This window comes from Homalodisca vitripennis, chromosome X (assembly GCF_021130785.1).
Source record: "Homalodisca vitripennis isolate AUS2020 chromosome X, UT_GWSS_2.1, whole genome shotgun sequence".
Classification (NCBI taxonomy): domain Eukaryota; kingdom Metazoa; phylum Arthropoda; class Insecta; order Hemiptera; family Cicadellidae; genus Homalodisca; species Homalodisca vitripennis.
Window position 1 is genome coordinate 50,934,434 of NC_060215.1, and position 22,528 is coordinate 50,956,961.

The 22,528-nt window shown below is 34.4% G+C and overlaps 1 protein-coding gene across 2 annotated transcripts in view; it reads right to left on the reverse strand.

Moving 5' to 3' along the window:
- Positions 1 to 2,979: 2,979 nt before the first annotated feature.
- The window catches only part of LOC124368989 (leucine-rich melanocyte differentiation-associated protein-like), a 30,894-nt gene continuing 11,345 nt past the window's right edge, over positions 2,980 to 22,528 (reverse strand). For both annotated transcript variants that reach the window (XM_046826576.1, XM_046826578.1), the window contains exon 4: positions 2,980 to 6,880. In XM_046826576.1, the coding sequence (XP_046682532.1) occupies positions 6,733 to 6,880 (148 nt within the window). In that variant the 3' untranslated portion in view covers positions 2,980 to 6,732. The remainder of the gene's footprint in view (positions 6,881 to 22,528) is intronic.

The window sequence follows — 22,528 nt, forward strand, 5'->3', positions numbered from 1 at the left end:
ATGCCACAAACCGCATCTCAAGGGAATTATTCTATCAGAAAATAGAGCATTTTTAGTATTGAAAATTTACTGATGTTTCAACAATGTAATTTTTAACATGGTTCTTGCCACAAAAATGTGTTACACTAATTTTTTAGCATTTTTTTAAATGTTCAATTAAATAAAACAAAAATTTCATTTTAAGCTGGTTCTATTAGCACAAATTTGCCAGTTTTTATTACAGTACAATTATGGAAATACTTATGTTATTGATTTCTTATTACAAATAGAAAATAATGTATGCTGTTAGAAAAGTCTTACAACAAACGTTTTACCTGCATTTGGTGTCAAAGCAATTGTTCGAAACTGTGTTTCCTTCTACGGTTTGACAATGAGCCAATCTTGTGTAAAATGATTCGACAGAGTTGCCTAACATTTCTTCAGTTATCAAAGCAATCTCCTCTATAATCCTGTTTCTTAGGTCTTCCAAATTATGAGGCTTTCTTCTATAAACATTGGATTTTAAATGACCCCATAGGAAATAATCGATTGGTGACAAAATCCGGAGATCTTGGAGGCCATTCGATTTCTCCTCTTCGGGCCAATCCATTTATGAGGAAACCTTAAATCCAAATACTCTCTTACCTGTCTCCCATAATGGGGTGGAGCACCATCCTGCTGAAACCATACATTATCAAAGTATTCTCCTGATGCAATTTGAATAGCTGGGATTATTTCATTTTGGAGCATATTGTAGTAAAGTTCGGCATTTAAATTTCCATTGATGAAAAAGGGTCCAACAATTTTGTTACCTAAAATTCCACACCATACGTTCAGTTTTTGTGGTTGCTGTGAATGGGACTCAGTAATCCAATGTGGGTTTTCACTAGCCCAGTAACGGCAATTGTGCCTGTTAACATTGCCATTTAGGAAAAAAGTTGCCTCATCAGAAAATAGTATGTTGGTCAGAAAATCTCTATTGTCATCACATTTGCGCATCACAAGTTCACAAAACTCAACTCTTCTGTCGTAATCATCCTCACTTAACTGTTGGACTAAATGAACTTTAAATGGTTTGTATTTATTAATTTTTCAAAATCTTACTCACAGACATAGGGTGCATATCATGTTGCTGTGCAGCTTTTCTGAGCGATGTATGTGGGTCTTCAATAAATGTTTGCAAAACATCTAGTGCATGTTCTTCATCTGTTGCAGATTGTATCCTACCCGACTTTGGCCGATTACGTACACTCCCTGTCATTTCAAAACGCTCAATAGTTTTTTGATATTGTTGAAACACTTATGGGATTCCTTTCTGGGAAAGTGTCATTAAACAAATTACAAACTTCCCGATAAGATCTTTGACGATCGCCATATCCTCGCATCATCAACAGAGTAATTCGTTCTCTTTCAGACAATTCCATTAAAATGCCAAATAAAAACTGAACTACTGTAATTAGATAACTTGTTGACAGCAATGCTTCAGAGACACTGATTAACTCGACAGGAAATGATATGACCTTTGTCCATTTGTAATTCCCAAGCTTAGACCTGTCTAGTGAAAGCTCCATGCTCAACAAACTGAAACCTGTAGACCAGATGATTAATAACACAATAATGTTTCTCATAGGCTAGTGACCTTTGTCTCTTTAAACCTTCCTGCTGACTGGAAAACACCAAGTACAGATTCATAAGTAATCAGAGAAAGTGACTCATAAGTTTTATTCATTGTAATAAAAACTGGTAAATTTGTACTAATGAAACCAGCTTAAAAATAAATTGTTTATTTTATTTTAATTGAACATTTAAAAAATGCTAAAAAATTAGTGTAACACATTTTGTGGCAAGAACCATGTTAAAATTACATTGTTGAACATCAGTAAATTTTCAATACTAAAAATGCTCTATTTTCTGATAGAATAATTCCCTTGAGATGCGGTTTGTGGCATTCAATTCAGTAAGCTATTACCTTTAAAATTATGTATCACAAGGTATAGGCTTCCATTAAGAATATTCACGATACCCTCGGCAGGACGTCCCCGTTGGTGTGACATAACAAAAACATTGTTCCAAAAAGTAGATTGCCCAATCTCTATCACGATTGTAAGAGGTTTCAAATTTATATTTAAATTATTAAAGGATATATTTGGGTGTTTCCAGACATAATATACACCCTGTATATATATATATATATATATATATATATATATACACACACTAAAATTATGTATATACAAATGAAGAAACATCAATAACATTAAATAAATAATAATTCTAGATATATAATATTCCAGGAACAAATAATAACTCTAATGCACAATAACAACCAAGTGCCAGGATAAACCTGGGTCAGCAAGGATAACTGCAACAACCCGGGACTCAACAGGTTAAAAGTGAAGTTAGGACTATAAAGTCCTCTCTACCACTTAACCTCAAGAGGGTGAATTTCAAACCTTAAAACGTTGTGTTATACTTTTTGAAAGCTATTATGATGACAAAGCTCTGAAATCCTACTAACCTTTCAAATCATCCATCCTCAATAACAAACTTTAAACAAAGAAATAAATAAGTAGTCAGCCACACATGTTGACTTACAACGGTGTCACCAACATGAACTCAGTTATTATAGTTTTCCATGAGGAATACCAGAACACAGCCCATGTTACCATAATTAAGCAGTAAACCATTTTTGATGATTTACAACGACATCAGTATCTTGAAAATTTTAGTTTTCTATGAGGACCATCAAAAACACTGGTTGTTTTAGCATAATTTTGTAACTGGCCATACTGAGCAATTTCAACAATGAGCAGTGTATTGGCTGCATTTTCATCGCTTCACCATAACCATTACAATCACTTTTATATTGAGCTACTAACATTGTTTATTTGTAAAGTATTAAAACTCCCTAATCTTTTAAGTTTTACATGAAAATTGTTAAGCAAAATAAATTTTCAATCATATCTAAATATTCATAACGAATGATTATAGTACCAAAGATTAAGTCAAAGTCAATAACACCTTTATTCAGTTTTATACAATGAGTACACACATAATTTCAAAGAAATAACTAATAATAATAATAATAAAATATAATTTTCATAATCTTCAGTAAAAATAGTTAAATATATCTATATATTTTTATACATACACATTAACAATAACAATATAGTGCGAGACATATTATTGCAAGCCTGGATTTTTGGCAATTACTGCACTTAGGTCTGAGATATATTGTTTAAACTTCACATGAGTGATTAGCTTACTGTGATATAGCACTAACATTAAAATTATTAATTGAGATATCTTTACATTTTTAAATAAATAGTACTGCCAAACAGCCAGGCTTGTAATATGTCTTCAAAAATATTTAATACACATTAGTCAACAACTTAATAAAATTTATTCCCAGTTTGTGCATATTATGAGATAATTTTTTTCTAGTACCAAAGCTAAGAAAATATATATTTCACTTAATTCAGACTGTTATTCTCCAATATTACATTAGGTTTATGATGCAGTCTGATTAAACTTGTAGAAAATGTAACAAATTGTGTTTTAGATTTATTCAAAAGTTCTTGCTATAAAAAAAATTGTGATTTAAGAAAGGTAAAAGCGACAATTTCCTTAACTTTACTCTGATTATATCCAATTGTTCAAAATAATTTGTGTCATTCACATAGATACAGATATAACATATGCAGAAAACTCTTCAAAAGGCAGAGACCAGGTCCCAGAATATTTTTCACTTGATTCAGACTGTTATTCTCTAAGATTACATTCAGTTCATAGAGCAGTCTGGTTCAACTTGTAGAACATTTTACAAATTGTGTTTTATATTTGTTCAAAAGTTCTTGGTATAAAAATATTGTGATTTACGACAGGTAAAAGCAACAATTTTCTTATATGAAATGGTAGTGTCACATATTCGTACCAGATCTCTAACATGGACAGCTAAGGAGCGAGTAGAAGTTTTGTCAACAATGAGAGCTAAATCATAGTTTGATACTTCTTTTTAATTCAAAAAATATTTTTGTAAAAACTTTTTACACTCTACATTATGAGGTAGCATTTTAGCCAGTTTGCTGGTCTGAGCCAAGTATTTCTTGCAACCAATGGTTGCCTAGGCCTAATTCTGTTAAGTTTGGTTTGTTTTAATAATTTTGGGACATTTAGCTTCTCAACTGGCTACGAGACCTTTCCACCGGATGTTTGTGGATTATGTAGGACCCCTTCCTCGAACAAAAAAAGGCCACAAATGGTTTTTAACACTGATGCTTTTATATACACATTCTAAATACACATTGCCAGCTAAAAATGCTACCGCTACCACTACAGTGAACCTTTTACACAAGGGTTTGTTCACTTATTTTGGTTTCTCCTCACAACTTGTCACTGACCAGTTGTTTCAAGTGCAGACAGTTCGAAAACATGTGTCTGGAACCTGTTGTGTCTTAGAGACTATATATTTTGTCTCTTAAGCTGTTAGGTGCTTCAGCTCATATATTTTGTTTTTATTGTGTATTTCATTGTTAGCTATTTATTACTGCTTACTCTTGAAAGTTTATCTTGTTTATTTGTTATTATTCTCTTAGTTCTTTTGGATTTTGGGCCCTTAGTCTTTTAGTTTTTGGTCCTCTAATTTTTTTTATACTGGCTTCACACTTCACACTGTGTCTGGCCAAAAATGTTTTTTGAAAGTTAAACTTTTCTTGCGTATTTTTGTAATTGTTCCACAACCAAATAATTTCCTTTCTCTGATAATTTTATAAAGATTTTATTGTGCATTATTAATTCTTTTGGGAACACTTAATTAGAGCTCAAACAAACTTTTGAACTTTTACAAGTTTAAACTAGTATGGATCAGAAAAGTTAAACTTTAAACTTTATCTTGCCCTTTATCTTAACTTTATCTTTATCTTAAACTTTATCCCACTAGCCACCATTTTTTTCTCTGTCGTTCCGTAGGGGGAGGAGACTACAGGCCATTTTTTATTTCTGCCAGTACTCGGTTTTTACTTATGTTCTATTACCAACACAAGCTCAGGTCTGTTGATATGATGGTTGTCAATTGTTCAGACTTAATTTTGCTTTGAGGTGGTTTCTTCATCCTTACAACTCTTCCTATCCAAAAACATTAGAGAATTTTAATTCTGGAGTAATACTCTCCTGGTGGTTAAAGGCATTCCAACCACCAATTCGGGGTTCCATTTGGGTACCTAAGTGGCCCTTGGGTTCCGGAGTGGAAATACCTAGATGGTGGAGACTTAGGAAATGCCAATGGCTGTGTGAAAAAAGGTTTTCCTTCCCAACCTTACTGGAAAACCTTTTTTAGAATTTACCACCAAGTGTATTGGATACTTGTAAGAAGGAATACCCAACCTGATGTCAACACTTTCGATCTTTTAAATAATGGTAGCTACCACTGAGACTACAAGACTGTTTAAGTAATCTTACTACCACTAGGTTTCTCCTCCCGCCTCTTTAAATAGTAATTTTATTCTTGACTGGAGTGGTCAGTCAAAATAGATGCTAGTCTTCGCTTATTGCACTCTTTGTGCAGGAGATCCATACTGATGTAAGTTCTAGCTGTTTGCTGACGACAGTGTTTTGAACCATTGATATCAATGTAGTTTTAAATATCTCCTTCCTTTCACTTATCTTAACATTTTGAGAGATTTATTTCTTTTCTTTTTACTCCCCGGAGTAGAGGGGGAGGATGTGGCATCTGCCGCTTTTATTTTTTTGGTCAGTGGTCAGGCCAGTAGCTGTGCCGAGCCTTTTTTTCTAATCTTGGCTACGACTGGTCTTGTTGTCTGCTAATGCTAGGTGTCTAACCTCATTTCTGGATCTTTCTGTAGTTTCTAACTGTCTGTACTTATACGGTTGTCTATTTTATTCTAGAATGGGGTTATCTCGCTCTCTTCGCTTGGGACTACGATAGAGTGAACACTGAATAGGTGCAGAAGAATTACAGTGAACCTTACTTTCTTCAAAGCTGCCTGCCCCGCCAGCTCCCTAAATGTCCCAGCACGGTGCAGTGGTTTTTGGTTTACAGTATTGTTTTCTTTCTTTCCTAAAAGGTTCACATACCTCTTAATTTATTATTTTAGGGCTCAGTACTTTCCAAATTCAGTGGTATAAAATATTAAAATGTCACAAACCACTAACCCTGAACAGAATTAAATCAAGTTAAAAAAATGATATCTATAAAGGCAAACTGCTAATGTGTTGGGAAAGGTTTCACATTGTTTTCTGAATTGCACTAGCTGGAACTGTAAAATTGCCATCCCTTGGACTCTAAATTTCCATTGGACAACATTGAACTAAAACTTACTGACAGAGATCCTCATTAAACTACAACCAAACAGATTCTGGTGACCGGCTTTTGCCGGCTTTATTACATCAAGCACCATCCATATCAACAGTCAATAGTGGCAGAGCATCGTCGTATCTATCGTCTACCTATGCTTAGAAGAACTCCAGGTTGAACCTAGATTACTTTCAATTCAATGACCAACTTTATGAATTTTATCAATGGACTGACTTAGTTTAACTATTGAATTTTAACAATATATTTTCATGACACTTGTTTTTATCTCTATGTTAATGTAAAAAAAAAGAATGTCAATAAACGATAAACAATACTGTTGAATTAAAGTTTTTGGGCCTCAAAATCTTCAAACAAAAGAAGATTTTAAACCACTTGATTGGTTATGTCTCTGCACCAAGCCTAAAACGCCACTCAAACTTTTAGCAATTTTTTCTCACAGGCTCCTTGTTTATCAGTCGCTCTAACAGAGGTCGCTTGTAGAGACGGTGAGCTTCCATTCTCTCATCCTCTGTAACAGGCTGATCATCCAAGTGTTCAAGAGCCAGGAACCATGACACCACAAACAACCTAAAAACAAATTGAATTTTACAAAAATGTATTTATTTCATACAAATATATGGATAAATATATTTCTAAGACAATTAAACTAATAAGCTAACAAGCAGTATAAAGATCAGATTTAACCGTTGATAACTCACACTGATGCAAGAAATACAAGAATTCTCACATGGAAGTTACAGGTATCTAAAATCTCACTAAAACACATTTTAAACTATTTTATTGCTTAAGAAAGCTGCAACAGAGATAGTGTTGATTATTTAGAACTTAATAAAGTTTAATTATTGATTAATTATAATTTAATACAGCTAGAGTTCATAAATGATGTCTTAACTTCAGCTGTGTTAATAACTTACAAAACAATTAGTTTTCCTTGTGAAACACCAAGTAATACATTATGTATTTCTTTTTTTTATTTTTACCTATAATAAATCGTATTTATATTCAAATTACATTACCAACAAAAGGTACATTTTTGTATCATAATACACAAGGCACACATGGAAACAACCTATAGGTTATCGTGAATAACATCGCCAGACTGAAATAAAGCAGTTGGGCAGGATATTATTTGTATAACAGGGAAATCACATGATGTAGCTACAGTACCAGCACTGCAAACTAAACACAACAGAAAATAATAAAATGTGTATCCAGAGGGTTGGTTGGGGAAAACTGTTCCCAGCTTTATAGGTTCACACCAAGTTGTTCTATATAGAACTACAAATGTTAAATGTACTCCTCAGTACCTAATTTGTCTGAAGGTAATGTGAATGTTCAAGTTTGTGAATCTGTAAATTGTTTAAAAAGAGCAAGAATTCCCCAGGAAATAAACGATTCTTATATGGTTGGCAAAGACTATTAAATCAATATGAATAATATCATTTAAATATATTATAAAAACCCAGGTTTCCTTAATCTAAATGGGTTTGCTACTTAAGGATGGACTTGATTAATGTACATTAAATAAGTTTCCTTTAATAGTAAAAGAGCATGTTATTATGAGGTATACAATAAAAGTTTAACTAATAAAACCCACCAGAATTATTCCCAGATTATTTACAGCATTTTTTTCACTCTCAACAACACCTAAATTAATATCCTAGATTTGTGCATATGGTCATTGCCGCTGTTACAAATACAAACATAAATGTTGGCTGTCTAGACCAAACATAAATTCGTTTACACACAGTTATTGGATTATTATTAGAGCAATGAAATGTACTTAGTGTTTACTAAATATTTTGCCTGTTCACTACATTAGGTAGTAATTTACTTTTACTTTGGTACAAAATTTAATTACACTTGTATTAATAACACTGAAAAAAAGGTATTTTTCATCTAACATTGAATGTCACCCAACTATGGCAATACATTAAAAAGAAGACTATCAACAATAAAAACCTACTCAAGTTAAAATAATTACAGAAAAAGAAGACTGAAGCACGTACTAAATCAAACATGCCATTTAACATATGATAAAGTAAAAAATAAAAAGTAACTATGATACCACTGATCCTACTGCAAAGAATTAAAAAATTGCTTCCTGAGAGCCCAAAATGTATGCCTTGCGAGTGGTACAAATGAACGCAAAAGAATAACTACTAAAAGGAGCATGTTAGTTAACTTACAACTACAACATACAAGAAAACAAATCAATATAGAAATATTGCAAACTCCAGTAATAGGCGAAAAAAACCATCTGGAAATAAAACCTAAAGAAAAGACTGACCCAGCTAATTTAACTTGAGGTTCAAGGGCATAATATAACAAACCCAGTAGAGATAGCAGATAATTTAAACAATTTGTTTACAACTACTACAGAAGAAGCTATAAAAAGCAAAATGTAAGAAGACATTTAACATTACCTATCCTTAATACAACCCCACCCCCACCCAAAATATTGTTTTAACAACAATGTTTAGGTAATATATATCTAAAATCATCAGGTCAATGCAGCCTAAAACTTCAGCTGGCCAGATATAATGATAAATCTCCCAAATTATTGAATTTTTGTGAGGGTGAAATTATAGGCCTTCTTGTAGTTATTACAAACAAAAAACAAGTCCTTTAGTTCAGGAATCATTCCCTCAGTTAAAAAATAGCCAAAGTATGCCTGACATTAAAAAATGGCCAAGTGATCCAAGCAGATAACTATCGACACACATCATTAATACCCATCTTAACTAAAATAGTTGTAATCGGGATATTCCATCAGCTCTCAATTAAAATACTGATGAATCAATACGGTTTCCAGATTGGTAATAAACAATGAAGTGAATGGTGTACTACAATTTTAATGTTATCTGACTCAGGAATGCTTTACAAAATAAATGTTTGACATAGGTTTTAATACTGTTAATTAGTTTATAGTTAATTTATTCATAGCTGAAAATATTAATACTGTTATTTAGAATAGAGCTTATTTATTTGTTAGCAAATCATTTTAGCTAGAATCTTGTTAAATCTATTAGTACTAACGATGGGAGACTGAAAAAAGGGAAATTTCTGACTATGTCATCTGTCTTACCAGCATAGCTGGATCTTGTAAGATGTAATATGACAATAAACATTCATTCATTCATTCATTGGGAAATCTACAAGTACAGCACTAATCAGCCTAATGGAGCCTAATTTTTTATTAGATCAACAAGAAAAAGGAAAAGTAATACATAAACTGCTTACTCTAGACTACAGCAAATCTTTTGTTTGCTTGGATCATGACTACTTACTAAAGAAATTAACCACCCTAGGAATATACAGAATTGCAGTCACAGTTTTCCGGCTACGTAGCCAACAGAACAACGATCTTGTTGTAATACCAAATAACACAAAAAAAAGTAAAACCAAGCAGCTAGTCCTGGGTAGGCAAAGCAAGAACACCAGAGGACTGTCCGAATTAGAAGAAATTACAATTACAAAATACCTTGATGTAACCCTCATGATACTTGAAGTCTTCATCGATGACTGGAATTCCAGATAGATTGCGTCAGTTTGGTTGATCCCGGAAGGTGGGACTAGAAGAGTGGCGTCGCATCCAGCTCAGTGAGTGAATAGAGAGGCCTTTCTATTAATTTGTTGTAGATTTCACTTCTGAACTTTAAACTGTTCAACGCTTTTTTCTTTTCAGGTAGGCTGTTAAAGAGTTTCAATGCTGCTACGGGGAAACACTTTTGGGACTTTGACAGTCTACATTTCGGGATGTTCAACGCTTTTGCTCCTCTGGTGTTGTAGTTGTGAACGTCTTGTCTTTGGGTAAAATTTTTCTGGTTATTTTTTACGTACAACAACGAGTTTAAAACGTACTGCCCATATACTGTCAAAATTCCCAGTCGTCTGAAGATCGGACGACAGTGGTCCAGGTGTTTGGCAGATGTTAGGGTGCGCATAGCCTTCTTCTGGAGCAGCAATACCTCACCACACATAGGGGCATGTCCCCAGAGAAGCAATCCGTAGGACAGGTGGCTGTGAAAAAGTGCATGGTACACAATTTCAAGGTATTTCTCCGTAATTACATGTTTGAGTTTCCAGAGAAGGAAAACTACCCTGGAGAGCTTTGTGCAGATTTGCGTTATATGCTGATTCCAATCCAGCTTAGGATCAAGCCAAAAACCAAGCAGCTTAACAGCCTCCACATTATCTTCCGGATTTGTCCGCTTCAAAGTGCACAATATCTGCTGGGTTTTATCTTCGTTTAATTTCAGCTTGTTTGCTGCAAACCACATTTTTGCCACAGACAGCAGATCTTCGGCATCTCTGAGAACTTCATCCATGCACCCTCCTCTTGAGACCAGTGTGGTATCATCAGCAAAAAGTAATGCCTGGCCGTTTAGTCTGAGGTCGTTGACCAGGATGATGAACAGCAATGGTCCCAGTACGGAGCCCTGTGGGACGCCGTGCATAATTTCCCTGCTGCTAGATGTTGCGCCACCGATGGAGACTATCTGGCGTCTGTTTTCCAAGTAGTTTTCCAGGGTCTGTAGAGCAATTTCCCTTATTCCATACTTCTTCATCTTATCAAGTAGGATTCTATGAGGCACACAGTCGAAAGCCTTACTCAGATCGCATAGCGTTAAGGCCAGCGAATCCCCATCCTCAAAGGCCCTGATAATTTCCGCAGACAAAGACAGAAGAGCAGTGGTGGTGGAGCGGTCTCTTCTGAAGCCATGTTGGTGATCTCCCAACAGAAGGTGAGATTCAAAGAAATTTGTCAATTGAGTTTTTAGAATTGTTTCTAGCACCTTAGACATTATCGGGAGGACAGAGATAGGCCTGTAGTTTGCAATGTCTTCTGAATTTCCCTTTTTAAAGATAGGCACAGTACGTGCAACTTTCAATTTGGCAGGAAAAACACCCTGTCTAAGGCAGCTGTTTATAGCTGTACACAGAGGAACCGCCACAGTATCAATCACCGCCTTTAATACATTGCATGATTACATTCCGTAGATGTCAGGGCTACTTGATGCTTTGAAGTTTTTAACAATTTTGACCACCTCTGATGGGGTCACCTCTTTCCATTGGCTCAGGCAAGGGCCCTGGCCATGCTCGGCATTTATAGTTCTAAAATTTAACGGGTCCTGTACTCCAGCTGGTATGCTTGACACAATTTCTTCTACAGTGTCGACAAAAAAGTTGTTAAAGGAGTCTGGACTCGAAGAACTGACAACTTTAGGCTTTTTAGATCTAGAGTCGTTAACCACTTCCCAAGCAGCCTTGCAGGGGTTTGGGGAATTTTCAATGAACTGTACATTGTGGGCCCTTTTTGCGTCAGTAACCTTCGACCTGTAGAGTCTGTTTGTTCTAAGATAGGTCGAGTAGAGTTTGATTTGTTCTTCCACTGACTTGGCAGATTTGCAGCGATCATGAACTGCAACCACAAGAGACTTAAGGTGACGCAATTTCGGCGTGTACCATGTTTTGTCCACAATTTTGGCAGTAGGCCTAGTTCTTTTACTCTTAACTCCACTAAGTGTTTTAGCTGGGAAGAGATTGTCAAATTCAAACATGAATGAGTTGAAGAATGAATTGAAACAGGATTCCGGTTCCAGAACAGTAGATTCAGGCATTTCCTTCCTCCAGTCCAGTTGTCCTAATTGCCAAGATAACAGGGGTAGCTGGTCATCTTTGACTGTCCTTTTAATAAAATTGTAGTCTTCATGCCCTGAAGGAGGAGTTTTACCTTCAGATGTGGCTGAGCACGGATAGTTTAAGTCCATCACAACCGCGTCATGGTCAGCGACCATAGGGGTTACAACTGAGACATTATAGTCCCATGAGTCAATATTTGTAGCCATAGTGTCGAGACAAGAGTGACCTCTGGTAGGGAGCCTATTTGCCACAAATAGACCTTGGCTAAGCCAAGGTTTGTGAAGCATCTTTCCTCGGTGGATGGGGTTTCCAGATGTATATTGAAATCTCCGCAGACCACAATCTTCTTTTTTCTAAGAGAGAGATAACTCAAACAGTCCTCCAGTCGTTCTAAGAAGTCAATGAAATTTCCATCCGGAGAACGGTACACCGACATCACGATAACAGAGCTATCCAAGAGCTCCACTGCCGCCAATTCCAGGGTTAATTCTTCACAAAATTGTAGAACATTTATTTCTTTATGTTTAACTGAGGAATGTACATACACTGCAGAACCTCCATGTTTGCAGGCTTGACGGCAGTACACGCTAGCCAACGTTAAATTACAGAGTCTATTGTATAGCTCATACTCACATTCCCGCAGCCAGTGCTCGGTAACACATAAAACATTAGGATCTAAGTCCTCAATAAATAATGACAGAACATTTAGTTTGGTTTTCATAAATTGAACATTTAATGTAGCTATAGCTAGGGTACTATTTACAGTTTCTGAAGGCCTAGGTAACGGGTGTGTTTTTGGCTTAAGAGTTTTGTAGGCCTATGCCTACATTGATGGCCATGATTGATTCCATGGATAGCACACATTAACTCTCTCCGTAATAAATTAAGTACGGACCTGTTTTTTATAGGACAAATAAAGGATGTAACATGATGACAGTTAAAACAGTGTATTAAGCGTTGTTTGAGTAGCACCTTCGATACGGTATTGCAGTTTAGGGAGCACTACAGCTGGAAACCTGCATTGCATTCTTGTAAGAATTCTGTATAATCTGCAGTCTAGAGAAACCTGTAGAAGAGCCTTTCAAGAATCAAATATTCTCACAGTGGCTAACTTGCATGTCCTGGAGACAATAACCCATGTCCACATTAAGGAACCGGAAATAGTTAGAAGTGGATCACAAATTCACTATTACAACACCAGGCATGTAAACAAATACTGCCTACCTGTGCATTGGCATAGTTCCACAGAAAAGCTATATTGATGCCAAAATGTGGAATGCCAAAACAGATGAACTGAAGGATAGCAACAAGTACCCCGAGACCTGAATAACTAGATACAAGATCAACCCTTTTATACCATGAATGAATTCTTTGACTACAATTTGTAAAACTTGACTGCATAACAGTTCATTACAACTGTGACACTATACTTATGATGACAATTTAATTAAAGTATTTTTTTATTTTAACATAACCAAACTTGTGTTCTATGATTCCTAAAATGTTAAAATATTTCCAGAGATTTTACACACCCTGTATATACTTGGTGTGTAAAAAGGGTATTGACAATTTGATATACGAACTAAATTATTAAACTTGGACTGGTACAACATATATATGATTTATACTTTGACTCCATAGTATACATCACATCATAAATCATCATACATATGAGGTCCAGTTAAAATAATAAGTAAGCAAGTTTATTGCCCAGAAACACAATCTAGGTAAGTTCAATAACCTCTGGGCCCTCTATAACAAGAAATCAGTGGTTTTCACCATCAGTACCCATAACTTTGTTTACTCAAAATATTTATTAACATGTTTACTGCGGCAGATGCCTTACAGCGGAGAAACAAATTGAGTGTGGTCTATCACTCAGTGTAGACTAGAAGTGAAGGTGTTAATTTGAATTATTCCTTGATCTTAAGGTTTGAGTTATCAATAAAATAACTTATCAATAAAAAAACAAATGGAACAAGTAAAGACGCATCAAGTAACACAAAGACTAGGTGATGATGAGCAAGAAATAAGCGCTAACTCAAAATTGCAAAACTGTACTCTGACCCGGCAACATGTAAAACACTATGTAGCGCCTGTAAAGCCAACTCGAAGAACATCTCCAGTACAAAAATGTTAAACTCTCCACCAATCGAGTACAGCTGGAAAAAACCAGGACAAATAAAAGATAATTTCTGCAGCATTTCTCTGCAAGTTTCTAAAAATAAAAAACTCCAAGGAAACACAAAAGATAAAAATGCAAGCCAAACAAACTCAGCAAACTTTAAAAATACAAGAGAGTATGGTGTGTTTCGAGTTCAAAATACCCCCCCGATTACAGCTACAAAACTTGAAAACAATGAAACTTATGAAGACTCTTTTAAGAAATATTTAGAAGAAATTTCAATTAATATAAACAGGATATCAGATGGTGATCACAGCAGTAGAACAATCAACTCATGTACTTTTTTAGAAATTACTCAAGTGCCACTGAAATATCCCTAACCATACTCCATCAAAACATGCCAGAAATTGGAGCTAAGAGTGGAAAAATTGACAGACTAATACATTTACTTGACAAAACACAACCACACATAGTCATACTCAGTGAACATGGATTGAAAGAAAGTGAAATGGAAAACACAAGACTTCCGAAATACTCCCTTAAAACACATTTCTCAAGACTCAACCACAGGAAAGGAGGGGTAGCAATTTATATAATCGAAGACTTGAAAGAACATGTGGAACCTTTGGACATTACCTACCATAGCAAAGAACTTATATGTGAACTTGCAGTAATAAAAATAACACTTGGTAAAGAACACTTCTTTGTAATGGGAGTCTACAGAACACCAACTGCTCGACTGGATGAAAAAAAAATAAAGTTAACATTTGCGAATGAAGAAACCAACTGCTTAAAACAAGTCTATCTTGGATGCTTGAGACGTTATGAGTTGACTGGACAAGATGAAATCAAGATAGAAATGGTGGGAGCTAAAAATAATTATGACCTTATACTTAGATCACTTAGACGCCAAGGATCAGCAGATTATATAAAACAGGCAGAAAACAAATCAAAGGCTGCATGGCAAACAATAAAAAGTCAAAGGAAAAGTAAAAACATTGAAATCGCCCAGATGGAAATAAATGTTGATGGAGTTAAGACCAAAGATACCAATACTATCTCAATACTTATTTCACCAGTGTTGCTGAGCAGACTCTGGCCTCTGCGCCAAAAGTAGCACACAGACACAATGTTTCAGAAACCCAAACATTTGAACATGACATGCTCCAGTTGAGATGCACAGACGAAACTTAAATCAAAGCTGTAATAAAATCTGTTAAATCTAAGCCCTCCTCTGGATTAGATGACATATCAACAAAACTAATAATACATAGCAGTGACACTTTAATACCTCCACTCATAAACATAATAAATAAATCACTGATGCAAGGATGCTTCCCCTCAGCGCTAAAACTAAGTAGTCTATCCAAAGTTTAAAAAGGGCTGCAAATTAGAAGTAAGTAACTACAGACCAATTTCTCTCATACCAACTTTCTCAAAAGTGGCCGAAACAATTGTACTCACTCGACTAATAGACCACTGCAAACAATACAACCTTCTCCCTGTAGGGCAACACGGTTTTATCAGGGGACGATCCACATCCTCTGCCTTAATCAAGTTTGCTGAATTTATCATTGACAACTTAGAAGAGAAAAACCTAGTGACTACTATCCTACTTGACTTTAGCAAGGCCTTCGACTGCCTCGGACATAACCTAATACTAAACAAACTTCAACAACTAGTTATCAAAGGTCAAGCTTTGAGGTGGTTTAAAAGTTACCTTGAAGGACGCCAGCAAGTTGTTGAGTTAAGGCAGACACACAAGGGAACAGTAAAAAAGATCAGATCACCTCCTCTACCAACAAACAAATAGGGGCGTTCCTCAAGGATCAATACTGGACCCTGTGTTATTTATTCTTTTTACCCATGACCTGCCTCAATACTTGGGAGAACACTGCACGCCCTTAATGTACGCAGATGACACAACATTGCTGTACCGCTAGCTGAGAAATCTGCAGATACCCTAGCTGTTCAATCATTAATTTCACTCGATATGGCCTACCAGTACTGACACTTCAATGACTTAGTAGTTAATGAAAACAAAACCAAACAATTAGCCTTTGGTGAGAAAAAAGACTTAGTTGCAGCACTGCCAGAAGTGATGAGGGAGAACAATTCAACATTCCTAGGAGACATCATTGACGATGACATGTCCTGGAACAAACACACTGATAGTATTACCACCAAAATCAACACCTCACTGTATGCCTTAAAGCGCATCAAACAGACAACTGATCAAGCTACTTCAAAAATTGCCTATCACGCACTTGTAGAATCTCATATAAGATATGGCCTTGCATCCTGGGGTGGAAACTCAGCAGGAAACCTACACTGTATCCTCCTGCTACAAAAGAGAGCCATAAGAATCCTGTATAGCTTGTATAGCTGTGTGTAGCTTGTATGGGCTACAAGCTAGATATAGCTGCAGAGGAGCATTCATAAGCCTGAAAATTATAACAGTAATAGCTCTTTACATCAATAAGTAGTGTTATATGTTGACGGAAGCATGCAGATTAAAGGTCAAGATATACATACTTATGGAACAAGAACAACTTCAAACTATATCCCGCCTCTACATCGGACAACCCTATACAAGAAGAAGCCTTCATACTCAGGAACAAAATTTTACAATCTCTTACCAACAGACATAAGACGCACTCAGGGAAAAAGCTTACGATCAAGCCTGACTGAATGGTTACTGCAGCGACCTTTCTACAGCCTTGACGAGTTCCTGTAGTGGAAGAAGACTGATCAAGACATTTTTAACATATATAACTAAATTTTATAACTACTGTAAAGTCTATTTAATATCACTTTGTATTGTTTGACGCCATTACTGTATCTTGATGATCATGTAAATAAAGGTGTTTTTGATTTTGATTATCAAGATTCAACTTAAGTACAATTAAGTTTCATTTGAGTGAATATTTAAAATATATATTATACAAGTATACAGTTAGTAGTGACACCACACATTTTATACAGCCAATCAAGCTCTCATCAAGTCTCTGATAAGGAGAAGTATCAGAACATGTCATTAAGAACTTGAATTAAGCATTATTGAATTGAATTGCGGTATACCTGTAATTATTTTATCATGTATTAAGTCAAGTCATAAATAATATATTTTTTCAAAATAACATCTCATGTTTACTAGCTGACAATTTCTGGAAGCGTAACAACTGTATTTGATTTTAGAAGAAACCCACAAAACATTTTTCAATCCTATCCCATATAAAGTGGATTTTTTAGACACTATAATTTACTTATCACCTTATATTGATGAACCGCTTTTTAACACCTTAGGACTAAATAAGAGGATCTTTGGTCTCCTCACAAAAGAGTTTTCATGGACTCATTCTCACCCTTAAAACTTGAGTGTCATAAAACTTTTGAAAACTGTGAATTCAAACATTGTTTTACATTTTATTAATCTAGAAGGCTATTATGAGTTACATGGGTGAGTGGCTCTTGATGTGACAAAATGTTTTGGGTTATAATACAATGTAAATGTGATACAATGGCGGTTATAAAAAGTCTAACTCCAAAAATTAGGTCTGAAATGAATTATTTTCAGTTTTTCTAAAAAACCTGTGTTTTTGTACGTAAATCTGATTTTTCTCAGCAACACTGAGTAGTCATAGGACAGTATAATAAATATAATTTTTGAGCATTAGTAAAGATATTTAATAATGGAACGTTAATTAATTATCAATAAGGTAAATGAAAATTAGAATACCCCATGGACACAAAACATTAAAAGTAAAGTCATTGCAGTTCATTCTCAAAATGGCGACCTTCTTTTCTCACACAAGCTCTTGCTCGCTTTCTCATTGCTCCTACGGTAATTTTAAAAGACAGTTTTTCCCGAAGCCTTTGTGCAGCTACACCAATTCTGCCTCATAATTCTTCTTCTGAGTTTACAGGGGTGGAATAAACTTCCTGCTTAGAAAAACCCCAAACAAAAAAGTCCATAGGTGTAAGGTCGGGAGATCGGGCAGACCATGCGACAGTTTCCCCCACATCCTATCCACTTGGGATAGTTTTCAGTCAGCCATTGACGTACTGTTGCATTAAAATGTGGAGGGGCTCCATCCTGCTGGAATATAAGCTCGTCTCTTTCAACATTGATCAAACCATCTAAAAGGTTAGGTAGGTTGTGTTGCAAAAAATCTAAATAGTTTGTTCCATTTACAGATCCATAAAATATGTGAGGGCCAATCAATTGGTCGCCTAAGACTCCACACCAAACATTAATACTAAAATGCGTTTGAAAGGATTGTTCCCTTGTCAGGTGTGGATTTTGTTGATCCCAGTGGTGCATATTATGACAATTTAAAATTCCTGCTCTTGTAAACAATGACACTTCAGTCCAAAGGATTTTTTGAAAAAAATAACGCTGCTCTATGTCTCTGTTTAGCAACCAACGACAGATTTGTACTCTAGGAGCATAATCAGTTGCTTTCAGACCTTGAACAGGCGTAAAATGGTATGGATGGAACTTATTCTTATGCAAAATGTCCTAAACCTTCCATTGTGATACACCTACGTCTCTAGCAAGTTGTCTACTACTAACTTCTGGATCATTCCGAACTGAATTTAACACTACTTCATCTAATCCTATATCATGAACAATGTGTCCTACTTCGTTAGGTCTTTTGTGAACTGTACCTCCCTCCACAAGACGTTGATGGAGTCTTGAGAACACAGAATGACTGGGAAGTTGGCGATCAGGGTAGCGAGCTTGATACTCTCTTTGGGCAGCACGTGCATTTCCATCACAAAACCCGTAAATAAAGTGTATATCAGCGTATTCTCGAGTAGTGAACTCCATGGCAGCCTACACTTGACTAAATTGAGCAGAAAAATAGTTTATTGGAGGTAGAAGTCATTCATGTGGACACTGGTCTTACAAAACAAGATAAGGAATGAATGTACAATACTGGTGAAAGTGATAAAATAAGGAATTAAAACATTAATAAAGGATGTGACCATTAATCCGTAACTAGCATCCACAAATTATTTTAAACTGCTTTACTTTTTTGTAATCTTCAATTCCTTGTTTTATGAGGCAGTTTCATAAAACATAAAAATTAAATACAGTTGTTATTAAATTGTTTTAACTTTTTGTAGCTTGCATGTTTTTTAATATTCAAACCGATAAAAGTAGGTAACCGAATACTTAACTATGGTCTTATGGCATACCATTTTAAAGCCTATTAAATGGCAAAGTTTTTAATATCACTTAACACATTCTTGTGTTCAGGGTGTGGTAAAAAGATGGGGTTCAATGATATTTCAGTTTTTCTTCTTAGCAACTTTGCCATTTGAATCGACCTGAAGCTTAATTTTCTTTTCTTACCGTTTGAACCGATAACTTTTTCAAATTGAAAACTTAACGGAAAATCTAAAAATGATGTAGTTTGCTCACATATGTATATGTTGCTGAGAAAAATCAGATTTACGTACAAAAACACAGGTTTTTTAGAAAAACTGAAAATAATTCATTTCAGACCTAATTTTTGGAGTTAAGACTTTTTTATAACCGCCATTGTATCACATTTACATTGCATTATAACCCAAAAAATTTTGTCACACCAAGAGCCACTCACCCTGTATACAAGAGCCACTCACCCTGTATAATATTGTTTAAAAACATATTTAAACTATATCATACAAAGACAAATTGCAAGATCTAGTTAAATATTTACGAAAAAAAGTTGACAGTTATTCTGAGCACATAAAACTAATTTTGAAGACTTACAAACACGTTTAGACATTTTTTTAATAGAAACTGATTGTAAAGACATTTGATATATTGGTTTTATTTTCAACAAATTTGAAAAGCTTTTGTGTCACAAGAAAGATGGAATACAAAGAGAATCCATCCATAAAGGTATTTTATCTTTACAAAATATAGCTAAGCATCGAGTTTTGAAAATCACTAAAAGTGGGTAGCGTTCTATAGTCATTTTTCAAGGCAAACACTCAGTGTTGAAATTTGAAGTACAACAAAAACTCTGTTAACTAAGACTAGATTATCCCAGACTCCATGTTAACCGATTTATGAGCTTCTCAAAAAATAGTATGTTCACTATTGTATCCATCAATAATATATTAAAAATTGCTTAAATTAAGAGATATGTACATAATGATGATGTGATGTTTATCAGGATCAAATTATAAAGTAATTTTGAAAATGGTTTCATACCATGGCAGATATTCAACTGTATAGAGATGCTTAAACTCTAAGTTCCTACCAAATAAAGCTTTGGCTGTTCATAAAGCAATGATTAAAAAATTATTAAAAAGTTTAGATACCATTAGTAGATGTGCAAATGCTTCTGGATGCTTGAATTAAAAAAATGCTTATCCAAAAACAATCCAGAAATTGTAAACCGATGTTTTAATTCTGTGAGTGACAAACAATACAACTATACACACGATCTTGTTGTTTAAAATTTTACAAAAGTAACACCACATACGCTTTATTATTGAAGGCACGCTAAGACATTTGTTTGTTTGATAAGAAACAAAACTGTTTCTCTCTCTACCAAAGAAAAACATTCATAATCTTTGGACTCTTAGTAAACAAATATTTATTTAGATCAACGATGACAATAACAAGCAAGAGGATACAAATCTGAAAAAATGTTATTAGAAGTCTGCAATATTAGACCATCTCATTATATTTTTATTGAGAAATTGCTTGAATAGTAAGTTTAAATAACCGTTTATTATTCTTAAAAAAAAAGTAGAATACACTAGGTGGCTCATATCTAAAGTATTATTCAACCATTCATGTACTTGTACAGAAAATGTAATAGTATAGCATGTTTACTGTTTCAGAAATCCAATAATTCAATCCACATTTATAGTTATACGTTGTTATATTAAACGTAAAACAATTATTGAAATATTTAAAATAAAAAATCAGTGGTTTTTATAATCCTATAAACTGTATTATAATTTCAATCTGATAAAATTCTTTCAAACTATACAATGTTATGAAAATAAAAAATAAAACCTGTACAATGTACTTATTTGTGAAGAACTCAAAAGCAGATAAACTGTATTTGTAAGCATGTAACCTTTTACTTTGTTTTCCTTATAAATTATTGTCCTCTTCAAAACAAATACTTGTCTCCCTCTTATTAGTTGATAATACAAGTTTGTATTCCTCAGCTTGCTTCTTTCCAGCAAAGAATCAATGAAGATTCTCATAGGAGACACCTCATCAGCTTGAAAGTCATAATAGAGTTATGATTTAAACAGTTCATAAAATACAATTTTTGAACATTTTCATTAAATTTTTAGATAAATATAAATAAATATTTTTTCATTGCACAGTCTAAATGTCCATACATAGATTTTTCTGTCAATTGTAGCTTCTAAAAACTTGGTTTTTGATTATATTTTAACATCTCCAAAATACATGTTAACCCCTTAACAGTTTTTTACCTAAAATTATGTTGTTTTTCTGATTTTTTACAGAGACAGGTTTCTGGAATTTAGAAATATACTTCTTATGCAAAAAATCTCATTTTATGTTGTCTTTCAAATTCTTGTTATTTTTTATACATTGACCACTAATTCATTTTCACTATCCGTGTACATGTTATCATCACACAAAAAAAGCCAATCGTCTATTTGTGTGTCAGATATTTTCATGGTACAATAATATTAGAAAAAAAAACCATAAAATACTCTAGGATGGGTGACATGTAACAACACGCGGCAACTGTCTACACTGTGCGACTACAGGGAACTCACCAAGGTGCAATCACTCATGACAGAGGACCAAGTAGTAGTGCTGCCATGTAGTAGACGGCAAACAACAGAATAAAACAAGAACAATATAACGATGTGCAATATTTCATCAGTAGCACACTTTTATGTACCCGTTATAATATTACATCAAAAACCGTGAAGGGGTTAAATGATATTTTACGCACAGAATCAAGTAATCTTCATTATAGAATTAATAGTCCATGTTTAATGCAATAAATGAGAGAATTGCTGATGTTCTTGTGATTTTGCAGCTGAGGAAAGGTATTAAAAATATAGGGACATGTAATTTGTAGTTAAACAATAAAACAAAGGCCAAATGACTGAGATTGATGCAGCCTTTGGTATTAAAACTATGCTATTTTTTTACATAATATTTAAAATTTGTTATGAAACCATATTTTTACATTTTTTACTTTAAATTTATAAATATATAGTATGATTTAACTCACCATAAAATGTAAGCTACAGGTATTATATTTTACTGATATTTTAATTTCTTTGTATTAATATAAAATAATAACTTACAATTGGTGACGCCATTAAATGTATGAGTATACCATTAAATGTATGAGTATTTACTAATTATTTTTGTTTAAAAATTAAATAGTTTTTTTGTGTGTTTGCATGCATGTATCATGTACACACAGGACAGA